Raw genomic sequence first — 20,569 nt, 5'->3', positions numbered from 1 at the left:
GAATGGTTTGTTTAGATCACCATACGGGTGCACTGGTAAAGTTCTGTGAATAAGTTTACATAAAAATTCCTCCACTATGCCCATTTTTATTTCCTCATTGCCATGAATATCAAATTCAGAAAACTGATAAATAGTTTCAGTTAGTTACAAAACCACTTCTGATGTGAACAAAGCAGAACAGATTGCATAGCAATATGCTGCCACCTACTGAAATAACATGAAATACCAGGTTTCAACACAACGAACTACTTAACATTTCTTTAGAAGCTACAATAGGCTCACACCGTCTAAACGTTACTTTCATAAAGAAATACATATAAAACATAACCTCCTGCAGAACTACAATACTGCATTGTTACATGAAAATTAAAGGGCAACATTGCAAAAGAGTATTCGGATATAATTGCGTTGTTCAATAAGCTAACTGACAGAAGCCAGAAATTTAAAGTTGGTATAACCAAGTTAGAAGTGTATCTACTTGGTTTTTATTTTCAAGTGCATTATGAAATCTGCTGTACTACAGATCCAAAACAGTGTTTCCTCTGTGGTTGCCACTGTTATTTAATCATTCAACTGTGCTCCTAACTCTGGTAACTGGACACAAAGAGGTAACATGAATTGTGTTCATTCTGACTTAATTAAAATACATTTTAACCAGCTAGACAGAGCTTACATAAAATAGATTTTAAAATGCCAATGGTTCTGGAAAATATTACAAATAACAGATGTTTTAATAAGTCCTGGAAGAAAAGATAACTTTCCATGTAATTTTAACAAGCAACACTTAATAAATCTAAAGCATACCTGTGAAAGTATAATCTAAATGAGTAGTTTGCTTGACAGTAAGCACCCTGGACTCGTTGAACTCTCTGTTTCTGAGCAGGACAGAAGCAACAGGCTGGACGTTACTGCCAGATCCCATTACTATCAGCAGATGCAAAAGCAGTCGCTTACAATGCTCATAGACTTCAGGGTGACAGTGGTCAAAACCTAACACAACAGGAAAATGGAAAAGGTTTATTTAAATTCAAACAGCGTATTGAATTCAATTATTAAAAAAATAGCAGAATTCAAATTGGTCTGTTATATTTTACTAAATAATAGACACATAATACACTAAAAATAAGTGATTTTTTTCAGTGTTTCAACATTAAACTAAAAGCACAGTTTAACAAACATTAGTATATTCTTCTGTTTCTCAGATAACACTAACAACTTAAGATGCATTCTGTATGAAAATTATTACACAGAGAAACGTAAGAAAAAAATTGAATTTTACTGCATTTTCTTCAAGGAGAAAGAAAAGTGACTAACAAAGTGGCTTCAAACAACTCTAAAAACCTCTTAGTTATATTCATATTAATCAAGCTGAAATTTAGTTGAATTCTTTAAAATACTGTAAATATTAACATGGCAAACATTAAATTTAAATGTAGAAAAGAAGAGTTACATAAATAGCTACAATTCCTAAGTTATAAGTATTTCTTTAAGAATTTAGTTACCTATAAAAATTGCATGAAGCAAAAGATGCAAGTATCCTCCCCATTCCACCTTTACACTGTGGTCAACTATCAAGTCAGTTAAAAGGATCACTGCTATGTTGCATCTAAAAGCAAAAAACAAATTTGTTAGAAGAGCATAATGTATGAACTTCATGAAGAGCTGCAAATAGCTTACCATGCTACTAATCAGTATTCTAAGTCTATAAACATCCATGGAGTTGTATTAAGGGACAAGATAAACGCTCACAACAAAGACAGAAAATCTTTAGTCCTCCAAATTAAAAGGCTTAAAAATCTCAAACTGCTAAATCTGCGAGTAAAACCTCAGAACATAAATCTACTCTATCTACCATCTTTAAATCAACTGTCTTTAATCTCATATCTTTAAACTACTATGTTTGCGCAACACAATTAAAACATAATGAATCGTATTAGCATTGTTGCAACAGTTACCTGTGAAGAGACATGCCTGGAGGAGAAGTTTCAGGCAAGTAATCCACCAGTGGTGACCAGCAACCTCCAGTAGGTGGAAAAGGTAGAGGCTCTCCTTGATTGTGCTCCATCACCTTCAGCCGCCAGTTTGAATACAGAGGCATTGAATCACCTAACACAAAAAATAATTAAACCAGGAAAAAAATATAATATTTTTCTGTATGATATAGTCTTCTAAAGAAATATTTTTAAATTCTTGAGAAGCTGAGATCTTGGAGACAAGGGAGGAGGAACCAGCCATAACCAGTAGTAGCTGGACAAAGTTTTTAAAAAAGTAATAAAGTGGTTATTTCTTTTAGCATAAGGATGGATCTACAGAAGCCACACACATAACACTAAGATTTGGTTGAACAGGTACATAAAATCAATGGATGCACATAGGGAACATGGACACACATAATGAAAAAAAACAGTCTAATGGTCTAGTCTAATTTCCTTGAATTTCAAACCTCATGTCAGATAGGGAGTTAAGGCTGAGTCCCAAGATCATACTGAATTCACTTTGAAGAGCTGCATGGGCTAATGAAGTATTTATCAAGAGCACCTCTTTATAGGTTTCACTAGCAAAAATCTACCAGTTCTACGTGTCAGATTAATGCCTGCCTCATACGTGGGGTAACTCAAACTTGCCACTTTTACAGCACCACAGTCCAATCCCACAGACTGGGACAAAAGTCACTGCTCAGAAAATAAGAAAATTATTCAAGATAAAACAGAAAGATATTTAGGTTTTGATTAAGCAAGCTTCAAAAGTGGGAGAAAGACATGAGCTATTTGGTATTGAGAGTATACTGTGTTACACATCCAAAATGTTCTTCTCTGTTTCTAAATGAGAGATGTTGCACTTCAGAATGATCGGTTAATGCTAGAAACAAATAAGGAGATTGCTTCAACAGGTCAGTCTTCCAACGGTTCTACTAGTTGTCCTTTTTGAAGTATAGCTGCAGAAGTTTCAGAAGTTCACACACATATCAGTTCATTATCATCTTCTTGATTGGAAGTGACAAACTTCTTACTAATGGAACACATGAATTATCATCTGTTTCAGGATACTTAGCCCTGCTATCACAAACAGCAAAGAGGAAAACAACCACAACTATGGTATTGGACATTACCTATCCAAGAAGTAAGAAACACACTGGCTGTCCAGAAGGTCCACCAACCCATTACTGACCCAAAGTTTCACAGATCTGCATCAAAATGCCCAGCCTATACAACAAGTTCTGTAGAGAAAATTATGTTCTGCTTTCTTGAAAGAGGTAATACAAACCACAAACTCTAACCTTTATAGACAGCACAGCATAGTCATTAAGGAGGGCGTAAGGACATGGACTCAGTTGCTTCAATACAGCACGGCACACACTAGGTTCCATAGTGAAATGCAGTGCTCAAAACACAGAAATTTACATCCTGTTGTGCAGTAGCACAACAAAGGTAAGGAAAAGACAGTACCATATAATGTCCTGTACCATACCTAAACAACTTATCTGGTTGCAAAGTCAACCATACATAAAAAACTGAGTGACACCTAAGAAGAGAGTCCGCAGAAGCACTATAGTGATCTGGATCAGATGGAGATCTATGTGATAATCCTACACAGCACTGAAGTACAAATTCATTTTAGTTACTAACAGCTTGTAAGCTGAAACAAGAGCTTCAGTCAGACCAGTACTCTGACAAAGCACACAGAACCCACTAATGCAACACATCATTTACTGTCTGACCACTGTCCTCATTTTTGCCTGATTACATGACCTGTTTAGCTTTCCCTAGCATTATCACAATGATTTTATACATAGTATGAAAGCACTTGTTAAAGAAAAGTTGCTAAAAGTATACAGCATTTAAGGAGAGATTTCTAGCTCTTTCCTTACCTCTGCATCTCAGAAAAAGCAGATCTTAGATCACAAAAAAATAACCAAAACCAAACATACAAAACAAGCTTAAAAATTAGAGGTACACGAGAAGATCCTTTTTCCCTGCTGTATTTTCCTTTGCTATAGCTTCTCAGAAGGTTTTGTACCTTTTTTCTTTTCAAACAGGTCAAGGACCACCATCACTTAAAAGCACAATTTCTTACAATTTTCTGGGTTTTTAACTTCTTTTCCATAATCTTTTTCCTCATTCATCTTCTGCCTGCTAATCTGTCTTGTTTCCTCTCTCTAAAGGTCTATCTGCCTTTGGTGCTGGTACTGGCAAATAAAGTGGAGTAAAACTGCTTCATTTCGGAAGATGTTCACAACTCATTTCAGAGGACAAGGGAAAGAATTATTATTCTATTGTGATCAAATCTGTGCTATACTTCAATAGTAGTACTAAGACCAAGGAATGTAAAAAACATTTTTTATTTAATAGGTTTGTTCAAAACCCACTGATAATGCCTTCAGCAAAAAGTATTAACTCATGAAAATTTTGTTTTATACCCACAGAGATATTTTTACATAAAAATATTACTTTTTTCCTCTTCATACGATCCTCCAGAGCTGCTGCTGTAGCGGGATTCAAGTCTGTGGTGCTGGCGGTTTAAGTTACTGTTCAACCCACTGTAGATGTCTAGATGTGCATAACTGTAGGAAAAAATAGAGTAGCTTTAGTAACCGACATTCTGTGACAAAATTTTAGTATTTGATAGGAATGGTTGGACTCGATGATCCAGTGGGTCTTTTCCAACCTGGTGACTCTATGATTCTATGAAAAATTAATCCAAGTCTGTAAATAAAACTATTTCAACAAAACTGTTGTACAAAAATATTTCATCTGACGAGGACAATCACTATGATGCCAAAGTGTGTCAGCTGTATAAGACACACCTCTATCAGTGCTGGATAAGGGGATTCAAGGAGATAACCCACTATAAACCACATTTCTGTTAGACCTTTTTCATTAACATTTAAGTACATTAAAAGTATTTGTTCTTCTCACTCTTAAGCAAAGAAATGAAATTCCTATTTGATCTGGCAGAGGCATGTACATAGACTCACAAACACTCCAATATCCTGCCTTGCCAATCTGATAAAATATAAAGAAATCAGAGAAATAAGAGTGCTGAAAGCACTATTTCCAACATAAGTTTCTACATAAGTTTCTAAAATTCTTTCCTCCTGGCAAGTCCAAGATGTAATGGCATACCTTACCAAAAGGTACCCACCCTGACTAAGTCCATATCCACCACCTCCACATGTGTACCCCTGTCTGGCAAATTTCTCCAAAAGATTGTTCTTAAAAATCTAAAAAATTAGGGAAGGGGCATCTGTTCTAAAGCCAGCTGGAAGGGATCTTGCCGCAGATACCAGGTATCCAAATCCCCTAACAGGGAGACTAAACTAGCTTTCAACAGGTAGGCACTGCTGACTTCTAGTGAGCTAGGAAATCTATTTGCAAATTGGCTACATCACTAAACTAATAACATTTGCCTTTGATGTAACTATATCCACCTGCAGTATAATTCCTCTCATGTAAATAGATACAATTCAGTGTAACTTGGGTATCAATAACAATCTAGCTACAGCAACACGAAGCCTGACCTGCACTGGTCCTTTCATTTACTCAATTTTCTCTACAGCTTATTGAGTTCAAATTACAATTGAGGTTGGAAAAGACTTCCAGGATCATCGATTCCAACCATTCCTATCAACCACTAAACTATGTCCCAGAGCATGTCGCCTACCCGTCTTTTGACTACCTCCAGGGATGGGGTAGCTCCCTGGGCAGCCTGTTCCAGTGCCCGATGACCCTTTCTGTGAAAAATTTTTTTCCAGTCTAAAACCCCCAAACAGTATTCCAGATCTGTTTCTTAAAACTTACAGTCCTATTATTTCCTGCAATGCAGACATACCTGGAGCCATTGAGATGCAGGTATTTATATAACAGTACCTACCAAGAATTCCTGTAATTCAACTTTAAGTAGATACTTACTTCTCTTCAATACTGTCTTTTATATGTTTACAGTCAGGGTTGCCATCTGTGGGAGCTACCATCGTATTGCTACTAGAAGTGGTACCTGTGAATTATGGACAAAGATTGGTCAATAAAAAAGAAAAGCAGCCTCGACCCCTACACAACTACTCTTATTTACTTGTCCATGCCAAGAGCCCTACCCAGTTTTACACTACAGCAATTATCACTAATAGAAACTGAGCCACTGAAATTAAGTAATTTCAGATGCAAGAAAAAGTTGTTGTTTAGACTAAAAGATTCTGAGGCGCTACCATAATCTCACTAACTAGAAAAAATCAAAAGAATCCATTTCAGGAATCTCCAAGGCTTCAATGTAAATTAAGTAGAAAGGCTTGTTTTTGAAGAAGGGTCTAGTGATGTGTTTCTTTCTTCTTTGTATGTTATACCTCATAGCAATCCCTAAAATGCAGCTGGACTTCGATACACACTTAATTGAAAGCACAAATAGATTAGGAATTAAAACCTAACAGCCTGCAGGAAGCTTGTATTAATTTATTTTTAAGAGAAACTTGAAAGCATCACACTGAATAGATAACCAAAATCAGAAATAATTATGGACCCAGCCCATAGATTTTGCTGCTCTCAATTACACTTAAGTGCAAAAGCTCCTTAATATCTTTATATTTTTTGAACAGTATCAGGAACAAGTGCCAATGCATCCACCTTGTAATCCAGACAATCCCTATGTGAAAGGTCCAGGCTGCTTCACAACATCAACAGCTTTGCAACAAAAAAGCTAAGTCCTTGCTCAGATACCCTCCCATCTACTTCCTTTGCGACTCACTTTGAAAGTTCTTTCACCAAAACCAGACAGCTTTTCTCCAACGTTTATCTGCACGTTCTTGGAGTGAGGCATGGAGGTAGATGCTTCTTATATTCTCAGTGTTTTGGGTTTTTTTCATGATTGATCTATTGTTAATTATTTCTAAAAAAATTCTCCTGAGTAAGTTCACTTAAATCCTCTTAAGCAAATTCCAACAGACACAGCTCGTGTCTATAAGAGAACTTAAAATATAACAATTTACATAGATTTAAAATTAAATAAATTTTCCCAATTGTTTGACTGAATTGATGTAAGCGATGCAGTGAGGGTTATCAGTACAAGATCTGATCACAGACCAAGTCTAACACACGTATTAATACAAGCCTGTTCCTTGTGAAGCTTTCAAATGCTCTTCTATAAAAACTCTAGGTATGCCAAAACCTGTAGATCTTGTAAAACAACCTTTGTATTTCTATTAATTTTTAGAAGAATACTGTATTCCTATTGAATATTTACAGATAAACTCCAATGTTACAATAGTGTGTTTAGAATTCACAATAATAAAACTTTAAGTTAATAAATTCTCACCTGAAGTGACAGAGGGGATTTTGTAACCAGAAGTAATGCGGTAATATGGTGGATTATCCATATGGGTGACTCCTGAACTGACAGGATCTGTAAGCTGAAGTTCACTCACCAGCTCTTCTAGTAGTTGCATTGTTTTATCTCTACCCAGATAAACAATAACTTTCTTTACCTGCCATCAAAAACAAGTATTTGTATATAAAAAAGCACATACAAAAATAAAAATCTTATTGCAGTGACCTAATTAAACACATACACAAAAAAGGAAAATAAAAGATTTGAATACCACAACTTGTTAGAGTATCTACCTGCAGTGCAAGCAGAGATACTTGAAACTTATCTAGATCTAAAACCAACCCCACTTCTTTCACAGCTGTCAATAGCACCAAACTATATTAAGAGATAAATATATCACGTAAGTAAAAGAAAGTGAGTCTTCCAAGTTCAATGACAGTTATTTAGGAAGTAGAATATTTTCCTACTAAGGTTTCAGCAACACCTGGGAACAATGTTTGTATTCTTATGTATTCTGATATAATTTTTTATTTGGTCATCTTTGCTGCCACATTCACAACTAATTATTTAAAGTATCAATAGCTTAAGGAGAGACATATCACATACTCACATAAGGCAAAAGGCTGGGTTCGCTGTTCACTCCACAGATACTGATCAAGAAGTGCAAAATTATTTTCAGATTCTTTGGCCAACTGTCTGCCAAAGTAGTCCAGACATTTTCTATCTCTGACCAAGCCACTTCATCACCATACTAGAAAACAAAATAAATATCTCACTTGAAAACTCCAGTAGAAAATACTATGTTTGAAAGTGATCTGTATCGACTTAGTGGGACAGGGTGTAGAAAAAGGAAACACAGATCCAATAAGAAGCTGTTGCCTTTTAAACATTCCAGAATGAAGCTTTCACGTATATTCATTTTTGTAAACACATCCTGGAAGTAACTATTTTCTTTTGTAGTTATAAATATAAAAAATATATGCAAACATACTTGTACATATTTAATATTTTATTTACATAATATATAATTTTATATATTGTGTAAGCACACAGATATTTGTTTATATGTTAATTCATTTCTATTTTTACATAATTATTTACATATGAAAAAAAATCTAAATCTAGCAGAGACCCATTCTCCCCGTTACAGACAGTCCTGAATAAAATTCCATTGAGCACAGTCTTTCAAGAGTTTTAACCTGTAGCTTAAACCATGCTCTCTCATCAGCTAGATTCAAAGATATCAAGAATCGGCAGGGGCACCGCATGTGACCAAAACTTTTTTTTCACTGGAAGTTGCTATCACAGGAAGGAGGAGGGACTATCAGCCTCTGGCAACAAGATCAGTTCCAAAATTCCACTTTGAGTTCATAGGTATATAGGCAACCTGGTATTATCTATCCAACGAGACATCTATACTGCAGAACAGCAGTTACGTGCTGCTACTACATAGAACAATTACTACAATTTTTATATTATATATTGTGCATTTCTCATAACGCATCAAAACTATATGGTATAGTTTTGTATACATAAGCAACTCAACAAATACAAACAATAACTCTTGAAAAGTCTGGTAACACAGTATATCTGAAGAAGTATTATCTTGTGCTGTAAACACAACAATCCGCTGGAACAAGATGGAACACTTAAGTAATTAGTTTTACCTTTGCAGTCATATACATCAGATTGTTCAGAACCATAGCTGTAGCCTGGGGTGATCCCCAGCCTTCTCCTCGTAGCCATCGTCTACTGTTCACCATTATTTCTCTGTCTTTCAAAGAATCTTCTTCATCTTCATCTTGACGACGAATGGTTGGCAAAGGTTTCAAGTCTACCAACTCAATATTGTTCATCCATGGCAGCAGATAATGAAGCATCACCTGTCTCCCAGCTGGGTGAGCTGTTTGGATTCTCTGACTTACTTCTGCCATTCAAAAATTAGGTACATGTATAAATTGCAATTCAATAATGAGAATCGTTTTAGTGATAACAACAACCATGAACCCAGCAGACCATACTGATTTAAAATAATGCTGATACAGGCATAAATTTTGTTTAGCTAATTAGTGCAATTCCATAATGATAAAGCCTGTAGTCCTTAGTAGACCTAACTGAAGACACTGCTGACAAACAGTATGTTGAAGAAACCATATCAGTATACACACATACATATTCTTCTACATGGAAGAGGGAACTGAAAGCCTACAGCATGTAAAAACGTACCAGCTTTGGCAAAAGGCACTGAAGATATTTTCTTCCTCATGTAGTTCTAGCAGACTTTTTAATTGATGTGAGGGCTTATTATTCTGCAATAGTTTGCAGAATAAATGCTATGTAACAGTAATTTTAAGCAATCTATAGTAAATAACAGAACAACAGAAGACTAGTTTTTAAAACCAGTTGCAAATTATTTGTGTAATGTGATTTTTCACAGTAATTACAAAGTCAGTAAAAGTTTTCAACTCCAAGTAAATAAAAACTGTCATTCATTTTCTCCATTCATCATGATGATATCTTGTTGTCCTGATTTTAGTAAACTATATACAGAATAATTACTGAAAAACATGAATTATACGCTTTGAAAATCCTTTTGACTCAACAAAGTTCTGTTGTTTTAAAACCATACCTGAGAAGATAGCAAGTGTTAGTTCAGGATAAGTCCTTGCTAATTCTTCTGACAGTTGATAATATGACACAGAATACAGATGTGGTAAAGGAGAAGGCTGACCCAAAACCCCATCCGTCCGCTGAACTTCCAGTTTGTGAGCATAACGGAACATCTTTGGTTCCAAGATCTACAACAGTAATGTTCAGAATTTGAAGCTAAGCATAGAACTATAATGGAAATCTTTATATAAAATCACCTTTCAAAATTATGTATTTACTCTCATTTCATGTTTCCTATGCAGATCTCCAGAGAGCTACAGTATTCACCAACAATGTGGCAATTTCAGAGTAGACTAGCTAAGGCTCATTCCAGCTGATGAGTTTCCAGCACAAATTTAAGAAACCAGCTTTCACAAAACACTGGATTAATTATAAATTTCTCTGTTGCAAAACATAAAATAATATTAAATGTTTGTATTTCCAAACAATATCAATTTCTACTTATCTATGAGACACATGGATAAGAGCAATGTCATCTTTGATATGGCAGAGATGCAGCAGAAAGCTAAAGCAGCTTGACACTTTAAAAGTCAGTTTTGACTGATCTTAAGCAGTGGTGTTCACTTGAGAAGAAAGAAGGGGCCAAAAGGGAGGGTTAGTGAGAATGCTGACATATCAACAAAGGTGTGACTTGAGAGGGGACTTTGCTATTGAAGCTATTGCTATTTAGCTGACAACAAAAGCCTTTTAAAAAAACTTCCAAGGCCTGAGGCACAAGCGGCACAGATTATTTTTTTTAATTTATTTTTAAACACTAATGATGCTTGTAAGATAAAGCTTTCCCCTAAAGAACCTCAGAAAGGAATACACAAAAGTATATTCAACAGCTAACAAGATTTTTCACTATCATTTCTCCACACAGACAGATGAAAAAGTGTTTGGCATTGATGTAAAAATCAGAAAACCGACTGCTATCCCAGCAGAGTAAAAGGACACGAAGCCATATAATTCTCTCTGAGGGGCTTTTGGACAAATTGACCTATATGCTACTCTGTTTCAGGGTTAAACTAGAAGAACTTTTGTTTAGGTTTTGTCTCTTGAAAAAGTGGATATTATGAAAATAGAAGTCTTGAGTGCTTAGGTCATAAAAAACAGACACACTCCCAATGAAGTCTATTTGTGCCAAGGAAAGATCTGTTCTAACTATGCACTAAAATAGAGAAAAAAAATACACATTGTATGTCATTACTGAAGGGACACCAAGTAATAACAGATTTTTTTTATTTAATGCACAGGACCAATTCTTACTTTAAAAGAAAATTAAAAAAATCAATAAAAATTAGCTTACAAACCTGTAACAGTTGCATAGCAACTTCATAGATAGCCCTAGTAGAATCAGCTGCTTTAAATAGTATCAGATTCAGAAGGGTCACTGTATCACACTGGTAATCCCTAGGGAAAAATTGCAAGTGTGAAGTAAGTAAATTTACATTTGGCTTTTTAAAATTTGAATTTAATAAAGTTTAATTTACATGGAATATGGCATGGGATAACACAACATTTTAAAATTTCTCTAGTAACACACACAAACAAACAGATGAGATCTTTTCTCTTTGCAGGAAGAAAAAGCCCAGTTAATAAATGAAAGTAGACTTTGAAAATGGAAGTTTAAAATTATGGAAAACTGCTGTAGTACCTGTTTTGGAACACACTGGCTATGGCTTTAAAACAGCCAGCTGCTACCCGTTTGGAACCTGTGTAACACCGGTCTACAGCCCAGTACATGAGGTTACTCTGGTCAGGGTTGAGCTCCAAGAGCAGCATGACTGCCTCACAGCCTAGCTGGTGAACCTGTATTCCAGAAAAGAACCAATATCAATTTATAAATACAGAAAGACCAACTTACAAAAACGTCATGAAATAGGGAAATAGTGAACAACAACAACAACAAAATTCAAAACAATTGCAACAGAACAAATCTTGTTTAAAATAACAGTTTAAAATAACAACAGGCAATTCCATCAAACTTGTACAACAGTCATAAATTACTGAAGCAAATAACTACATAGCTCTACTGACTTTTCTTTTCCCCCTCTGTTCCAAGGCTACCTTGACTTATTTGCTATTTTCACTTACTATAACGTGAACATTCACCTGAAAGCATCAGATACAGACAAGCTCTTAAATATATGCAGGAATTCCAATGAGATACATAGGATATATCAACATGAAGACCTGCATGTTCTCTTGAATCAAAGCAGCCCACTAGAGCTGTGTTTTTCTGTAGTCACAGCATCAATGCATTGGAAGCCTTATCTTTTAAATCTAAAGCTTGCCTTACTGTTTAGATGCAAAGCTTGATTTTTGTAACTCTGCAGGGCCCCCAATGGACTCTTACAGTTCATGTTCAAAATCTCATCTCCTTTACATTTCTAAGAATTCTGCTTATTACTATAACTTAACCTAGTGGATTAGTTTATAAAGAACACACAATATTTCACTCCTTGTCCTTTCCTCCACCATTCCATTTTCTCTGTTCTTAGCCTGTGACTAGGGACTGCCTTTCTCAACAGGGTGGATGCATATATTAAGGACAGTACAAAAATATGCACTACTAAAACAGATCTGAGCTTAAGCTACTTTTAAAGCATTTAGGCCAATCTGACTGCAAAAGTTGTTAAAAGCACCCGTTGAGTGCACTGACGTTTGCAAACCAATGTTGACATAGTCTTTATTACCTTTTTATCTTGCGAATCCAAAATATTATCCAGCCATTTGTATAAATAGCCATCAGATGATAGCCCGACGTTATCTGCAACAGGGCCACAACACAGTACAGCAGACATAGCCTTTAGAAAGTAATTGAAAAACACTACATTTTAATAACTCAGACACAGGAAGTACTTTTACCAAGTCCACTAAAAATCAGAAAACTATCCTTTATTCAGTCAAGGGAGGAAGACCAAGGCTAACAAAAAACCGTTTAACATCTTATTCAATAAATTATTACATCATATTTTTCTTAACTGACATATGTAGGAGTTAATATGTCAGTCTGACTGTTAATGTACTTCTATATGAAAGCCTTTCTCCTTAGGCAACTGAGGACTGAAGTCACGGGAAATGAATATTTAGTTGCAGTTCTAAGAAATTTCTATAACAAATGTGATAATTTACCAAATGGAAAAAGCAAAACTGTTGTAAATTTACCTGCAGGCAGAAGAGAAAAAGAATGGCAACAAGCATGTGAAAATCACATCCAAAAAGATCAAAAGCTAAATTTGCATTAGAAAAGTCAACATAACAATCTATTTCCAAAATTCAAGAAGTGTTAAAATACCTTTAATGCACAGTATTGGTGTCTGTTTATTCGCATGTTCCTATCACTGTATCTGTCCAGAGGAGTAAACATGATACTAAAAGGACCTGCCCAATGACTGAATAACATAAATAGACTATGGCGTAGACTCTGCTGCGGAAAGACACTTCTTCTCTGGTGTACTGTAAGAAAAGCACATAGTTAGACACACTCCTCATTCTTAAAATAAAGAATACAAAACAGAAACAGATCCAAGCAATGAAAATAAAAAGAAAAATCAGTGTAAAACCACATTATTTCAACATCATAATAGCTGGACATAGGTTTACTACTGTCCTGTGTAATACCACTAGTGTAAAAGAAGCTATTCACTAGTCTAGAAAAATTAAATGCACTGCCAACCAATAAGACTTCTGCTAAATAAGAAAACTACTTACAAACAGCACCAAAAATTTCTCATAAAACTCATGATGCTAAAGTTCTATGCAAAACTGATGGCATAAATGATTTTTATTAAGGTATTTTGAAACTTCAGAGAAAAAAATTCTGGTTTTTTAGTTTTTGTTTGGTTTTGTAGTTGGTTTGTTGGGTGTTTTGGGTTCACTGGTTTGGTGTGGGGTTTTTTGTAATACACTGACTATTAAAGACAGTCATCAGAAGTTACATTTATACATACCTGGAACATTTTGAATGATATTTGCCACTAAGGCACTAAAATGGCATCTAATATCTTTCAATGTATCAGAATCCTTTTCATTTTCTGCTTCTAGGAGTTGTCTTGTTAGATCAACATACTCAAGTAAAGTGTTGTTGAGGGAGTGTGTTTCATTATCAAGGCCACCACTTGCACTAAAATTTAAAAAAACCAAATAGTATGGTAAATACATAGAGCAATTTTTTAAAACAATCGTTATTTTTTTCTTCCTATCTTCATTGCTTCAATATCTCACTAGTGGTCAGTACTAAACTAAATAAGGAGATTAAAGACTGCTTGTGATTCAAACCTGCCCTCCTTTGAAAAACAACTGTTAGAAGGGTGATTTATTTTCTCTTAGATTCCTCCACCTTCTTTCCATATTTTTACTGAAGACAAGCAAAAAGCATGCCTTGCACACCAAAAGCAAGATGAGGGAGTTTATAATAGTCCTTAACTGCTTTCTAGCTTGCACTACAGAACCAGACTGGCCTCAGAGAGAAGAGCTGACAAAGTTCCAGGGTGCAGACTGTGTTCAGGAGATATTTTACATAATCTAATTAAATGCCAGGGAGTATCTCAAAAGATAAGAAGAGAGAGTATTTCAGCAATGCTTCCGAGGCAACAGTCTGAAATATACTGTAGTAGCTTGCTTAAAGATTGACAATTTCACATGGATTACATCACTAAGATTGACAAATATTGAGGTATCATTGTCTAACACAATGGAAAAAGATACTCTAACCATCTGCTAGCTTGTCTGCTCTTATACAATTCCACCTGCACAGAAAACAAACTGTAAAAGACTGTAAAACATATGCTAGAATTTTAAGTTTTTCAAAGTGTCCCTACTCCATTTGGGTAAACTGAGATAAAACCCAACCCAGTTAACATTCTGCCTCCCTCAGAAAGAAAAAGGTTGAGTATTAATGAGCCTTCTCTGCCTAGGATACACTGACTAGCATCAGGATTGCAGGTGAGGAAGAATTCCAGACCAATTACAGACGAGCTGCAACTTATGTTCTCTGATTTACCTAAGTAGTGTGAAGTTTGAAAACACGAACAAAAAGGAACATAACATAGTGACTGTTAAAGCAATGCCCCAGTGAATAGAAGCATTTTAAATACAACACAGATCACTATGATAAAGGGCATGGAGGAGGGAAGGCCTGGAAATCCAGCAGAACCTGAAGTTTTATAAAACCATGCCTATTTACTGAATGGTATACTAAAATTCACTGAAGAATTCTACATGATTGTTATACTTGATCATAAGGATACTAGTGACTTAATTCAGAAGCATAAACAATATCATCTCATCAGTGCTGCCCCTACCTGTGACTAATGACACCAGCATCTGCCAACAGTTCAAATATTCGTACTAGTTGTACTCGTAAAATATCTCGACGCCTGCGCCGTTTCATGTTCTATTCAAGGGAGGAAACACAAAATTAAATGAAAACGAGGAAAAACTACGTATGAAACCAGCATGGCATAAAAAGCCATTACTATATCTGTACTACAACTGGCATCAATTACCAGGTTGCCAGCCTTTTAGGGAGAGTTACAAAATTGCTAGTAATTTTACTAAACCAGACAATTAACAAAATTCTTCCCTGTTGCAACTCCAAGATATACTAGGTCTCCTATTAAATATATTACTAAAATAATATGCTTTTTATCAGTCTCCTGATGCAAAATGCAACATATAAATTGATGAACTTAAGTACAAATGCCAAACTTGCTACATATTTGCATGCAACTCTGACTAAACACACTATAGCCCAGTAATATTTTGAAATGGAAGACACTTTTCTTCCTATCACCTGTATTTAATTACAAACATATTTCTAATCAGAATATGACAGTTATCACAAAAAATACTGAATAATTACCTCTGAGGTTGTATTTGCACAGATTATTATTTTTATGAATACCTACTGAGGCTTCTACACCATGCTGTAGAACGTGCTCTCCATCAGAAAAGTTTTAGTCATAGCAGTCAGTCAGGAGAGCTTAAACCCTTTTTCATTTAGTTCTAAGGTCTACTAGTAGACTGTAGAACTCAATTCTATGTCTTAGATGGGCATGTTACCAATAATACAATGAAATCAACAACTTATGTAAAACTACGCTTAAGTAAAAGTAGTTAGAAGAATGTAGAAAAGGTTTCCAGTATTTTTTCCATTATTCCAAAGAAAACCTGTGATTCAGGAATAATACAGAGCTCAAAACAAACACAAAGCTCTTCTAATGTAAACACCTCAATCTTTTAAAAAAGTAGCATCTGACCTTTTTATCCGGTATAGTGACAGTTTTAGGTGCAGAAATTTAAGAACCAAACTAACATCCTCTTTCCTACTATTGCCGACAAGACAGTTAAAACTGTGTACTGAATATAGTGGAAAATATATAATTACCTCTGGCCTTCTTTCAAGTGCTTCCTTGATTATAGGATGTAATTCTTCTATTAGTTCCCTGAATTTAAAGAAAAGAATTAAAACTGCAAAACCAACTATTATATTGACATCTAAATTGAAACACTTTTCATGGCAACTAGTGTTACAATGTAACTTAAAACACCCTCGGGTTTTCCTTCTTTACCTTGTATGAGAAGGTGTATTAGTTACGAAGTTACAGAAAATTTCCTCAGAAAAAAAAAGTGGAGAGAGGGAAGCAAATTTCAGAGGCTTCAGCATAAGTCAGAAAACAGTTTTAAAAGGTAATTTTTTCAGCTTCACCCAAAAATTGCTTTTTATAATACAGTTATCATGACACTCCTACACACAAAGAGCTCAGAAACATGATTGCCGGCAATACCAATAAACAGATTTCAGTAATTCTTACAAACTTGGATGTGATTAACACTTAAAATGTTAGTAGTCCACATTGTCTGTTCTTTCATGTAAGGGAATGATACAAGAAGTAGTTACAAAAGTGGAATATTCTGGTCTGAGCTAAGCTAGAATCAGCTTTCTAACTTCAGCTAAGTCTCCTCTAATTAACTGCATTTTCTGAAAGCTGGCTGCATGTTTGTCAGGCAGCTTGCTCCTCAGACGGTGAGTTTTTAGACTGTTCTCAAGGAATTATCATTAATTAACATCTTGTGCTAGACAGAAGATGCTGTATGCTGTGTCTTCTTCTGTACTTATTTCCATCTGCTTATAGTTTCTACTTGTCTGAGAAATGCATGGTTGAACAGACAAGGGAACTGGTACAAATCAGTAGAGACTTTGCTGTCATGAAATTCATAATATTAAAATTAGTTCTTGGAAGTAACAGAATATGTATGAGATTTCCAGGAAATGTTATACACATGCATGGAGATGAGAAATATATTCTGTAACTGGCTGTCATCTCGTTATGCATGATTGATGGAATTAATCCTCCATACCGTCCAGCACAGTAATAAAGGATGCTTGCTTTCTAAAACTCCAGAATGAGTCTTAGCGAGTTTATTTGCTGGCATTTGTAGTATCAAGCAGTTTTTAATATCAATAAAAGGTAGCTGTTCGTTGTTTCAACTAACTTCCTTCTGCTGATGTGACATCTACATAAAAGTTATTTCAAGCTCTAACAATCTTCATCATACCCCTAAACGCTAGAAAAGATAATGGTAATCAGTTTGCACATTTTTAAAACAATTCTTAAAAGAAGAAAAAACTTTTTTTCTGAGCTCTGATTCCTGAACTTGGTAACCAATCAGCATAAAAACAGATGAAACACAACAATTACCTAAAAGCTCCTGGGTTGGTCCTGCCAAGTCCAAGCACAAGGGATTCTGTAATTTCCATGCTCTCAGAGCGCATCATTGGAACTATATGCTTAAAGAGGGAGGAAGGGGATGGAATGCCAATGACCTAAGAAAAAAAACAGAATAAAACCAAATGAAGTAGTTCCCAAACAATCAGTTGGTGTGATATTGAAACGTTTGATGTAATTTCAGTCTCCTCTCACACTGATTAGTGACTTAAAATCATAAAAACGAAATTTTAGATCCTTGACATGGAAAAGGACTTTCTGTAATAGCAAAGTAGTATTATATACTTCTCCATTCCTTGAATAATTAATTTTCATTTTCAGATGACAATGAACACCTCAATACGATACACAGATGATTTGCATGACTAGTGCATTTGCCCTCCTTAGGGAGAGGAAGCAGACTTCTTATGTTCAGCTCCTTAGACTCTACTGTGGCTCTCAAAGAGAACAAAACTTTCAATCTACAGTTTCTCAGATTTAAGGAAATGGTCTTGGTAATAAACAAGTGGAACAGGCTGCTTCTGGCAAAAATCTTCTGCGTAGTTCATTAGTTACCACAGAATCACAGAATGCCAGGTTGGAAGGGACCTCAGGGATCACCTGGTCCAACCTCTTAGGTGATACATAGTTTAAACAAGATGGCCCAGAACCCAGTCAAGCTGAGCCTAAGTAGTTTCCAGTGTAGAGGAATCTACCACTTCCCTGGGGAGATTATTCCAATGTTTAACTGTTCTCATGGTGAAAAACTTATCTTCACCTCTACTGTATAAAAAAAAATCTGCAGGTGATATTAAGCAACACAGACAGAAAACTGTCTGAGTCTGGGAAAAAAAATAACAAGAAATATTATGCCTGAACAGGTCACTGCTTCAGTCACTGAAGCAAGAGGCTGTTTTCTCAGAAGCATAGAAACCTGACAGCCAAAAAAAACCCCCCAAACTCTAAACGGTAAACAAAACATTTCCTCATTACCACTAGTTAAGACTTCAAGACTGGATTAATATTTTCATGACATAATTAGATTTTTGTCTTAAATACATAAGTAGAAAAACCTCTACAGCATGAATTGGGGGAAGCAAACTGAAACACTATGTGAAGCAAATCAAAAGACAAAAGAATACTAAAACATGTTTTCAGACAAATTACAACAGTTTCTAAGCATGGCAGTTTTCACAATATTGTAAGTTTCTACTTCCAATAACATGTGGTCTTATTTACATTAAGCATTAGAAGAACCTACTCTTGAATCAATGCTATAACCACTGTCAGGAGTAGACGCCAGCGTCTCAGGAGGGGAACATCTCACAGAGCCTGTGGAGGTGGCGGTGTTTGAAGAAGATGCTGCACTGCAGCAAAGGATCAGATAGTTTCTCCAGAGCCCAATATAGGAGTCACTGCTTGTAGTAGTATTCACTTTCTTTGCATTGATAGGGCTGCTATTAAAAAAAAAGACAAAAAAAAAAAGACAGCTCTGCATAGTAAATAAAGCTCACCAGGTTTCACTCTTTTTTTTCAACTGAATTCATTTTTCAATTAAGTATAGGCTCTTGCTTTTAAAATTGTTAACATGGTAAACTCTGAATATGTTGTTCAGAACAGACCTGTATATCAATAAATTATGCTTTGATAGTCAAATCTGTTTAACTACGATAAAGCCGAAGGCATGAACTAATTAATCTTTACAGCAGTTAACTTTTTTCAAAGATAGAAATGTTTTAATTTTATACAAAGCTGAATTTAATCCACAGAAAGCATAAACAGTCCATGTCACCCCCCTGAAACATGACAATAACGATAAATCTTGAAATAACACTCAATATATTGTATTTAATTTAGAAATTCACTTACTTTATATCTACTTGTGGAGACAGCAGTTGGAGTCTGGTATAAGCAAACATCCAAGCATAACTTACAGCTGTTGGGCAGTGTTTTGGAAGATTTTCCTGTTTCATGAAACTTGAGAGGCTCACAATCCATGGATCTTGGCCTTGAGTCACATGTGCAAATATCCATATATGTGATGGACTGACCACATCAAACTGGTGGCTGATTGGGGAGGAATTCCAGTCAGCCAGAGTCTGTAAATCTATTGAACTGGGACAGTACAGTAAAGTAGTCTGTGTGCATAAAAAAGAGAACAAGGCAATATTTAATAGCCATTTATATTAAGTAACAATCTCTTAATTGTTAAATATCTAATAAAGTATCAATGTCAAAACCCAATTTGGAATAGGTAAAACACAATACTTAATTTCTGGGTTTTTTTTACAGAAGTTGCTGATGTGGGCAGTTACATAAATATGCTGCTTGGGAATGAGTTGGTTATCAGGAAACAGTAAATTCTAGAAAAAGACCCTTTCATTCATGATGACTTAACTCTTCTAAAACATTCCTGACTTTACAAGCTTTACTACTGAATTCCACCTTGTTTCCTAAACCTAAAATCAGAAGTTTTTCCTTGATAAATATGGATAAATATGGAATTCAGTTGTTATTCATTGATAGTTGATAGAGCTTTCATCATGGATAAAGGGCACACTGAGTGTTAAGACATTGTATTGCTGCAGAAAAAGGCAGTGGCCTTTGCTTAAAAGAAACTGTCATCTATGAGCAAGATAAGAAAAAACATATATAGATATAGCTGCCTGTGTGTACATGGTGTTATAACTACACACTACTGATCAGAAAGCATGCAATGGTGGTGCCAGTCTCCTCAATATTCCTCAATTTTTTTGAGATTTTTTTTTTGTTGGTTTCGTTGTTTCTTCGTTTAGATTTGTTTGGCTTTTTAAGGTGATGAATTGCTAATAAAGTTGGCATGAATATACTGACACTGTCATTTACAATATATAAAATTTATTTCAGACAGC

At 35.3% G+C, this 20,569-nt stretch overlaps 1 protein-coding gene across 6 annotated transcripts in view; it reads right to left on the bottom strand.

The window, feature by feature from the left end:
• The window catches only part of FRYL (FRY like transcription coactivator), a 171,604-nt gene that overhangs the window by 43,404 nt on the left and 107,631 nt on the right, over positions 1-20,569 (bottom strand). For all 6 annotated transcript variants that reach the window (XM_069856046.1, XM_069856047.1, XM_069856042.1 and 3 more), the window contains 19 exons: positions 19,548-19,816; positions 18,940-19,135; positions 17,673-17,797; positions 16,358-16,415; positions 15,273-15,364; positions 13,920-14,092; positions 13,265-13,425; positions 12,663-12,773; positions 11,621-11,775; positions 11,277-11,376; positions 9,944-10,112; positions 8,982-9,241; positions 7,925-8,065; positions 7,303-7,471; positions 5,910-5,994; positions 4,449-4,561; positions 1,956-2,106; positions 1,503-1,606; positions 805-990 (listed from right to left, as the gene is read on the bottom strand). In XM_069856046.1, coding sequence (XP_069712147.1) covers positions 805-990; positions 1,503-1,606; positions 1,956-2,106; positions 4,449-4,561; positions 5,910-5,994; positions 7,303-7,471; positions 7,925-8,065; positions 8,982-9,241; positions 9,944-10,112; positions 11,277-11,376; positions 11,621-11,775; positions 12,663-12,773; positions 13,265-13,425; positions 13,920-14,092; positions 15,273-15,364; positions 16,358-16,415; positions 17,673-17,797; positions 18,940-19,135; positions 19,548-19,816 — 2,818 coding nt within the window. The remainder of the gene's footprint in view (positions 1-804; positions 991-1,502; positions 1,607-1,955; positions 2,107-4,448; positions 4,562-5,909; positions 5,995-7,302; positions 7,472-7,924; positions 8,066-8,981; positions 9,242-9,943; positions 10,113-11,276; positions 11,377-11,620; positions 11,776-12,662; positions 12,774-13,264; positions 13,426-13,919; positions 14,093-15,272; positions 15,365-16,357; positions 16,416-17,672; positions 17,798-18,939; positions 19,136-19,547; positions 19,817-20,569) is intronic.

Source organism: Phaenicophaeus curvirostris, chromosome 4, assembly GCF_032191515.1.
Source record: "Phaenicophaeus curvirostris isolate KB17595 chromosome 4, BPBGC_Pcur_1.0, whole genome shotgun sequence".
In the NCBI taxonomy this organism is placed as follows: domain Eukaryota; kingdom Metazoa; phylum Chordata; class Aves; order Cuculiformes; family Cuculidae; genus Phaenicophaeus; species Phaenicophaeus curvirostris.
The sequence above is the reverse complement of the archived record's forward strand: the minus strand, read 5'-3'. Positions and strand labels throughout refer to the sequence as shown.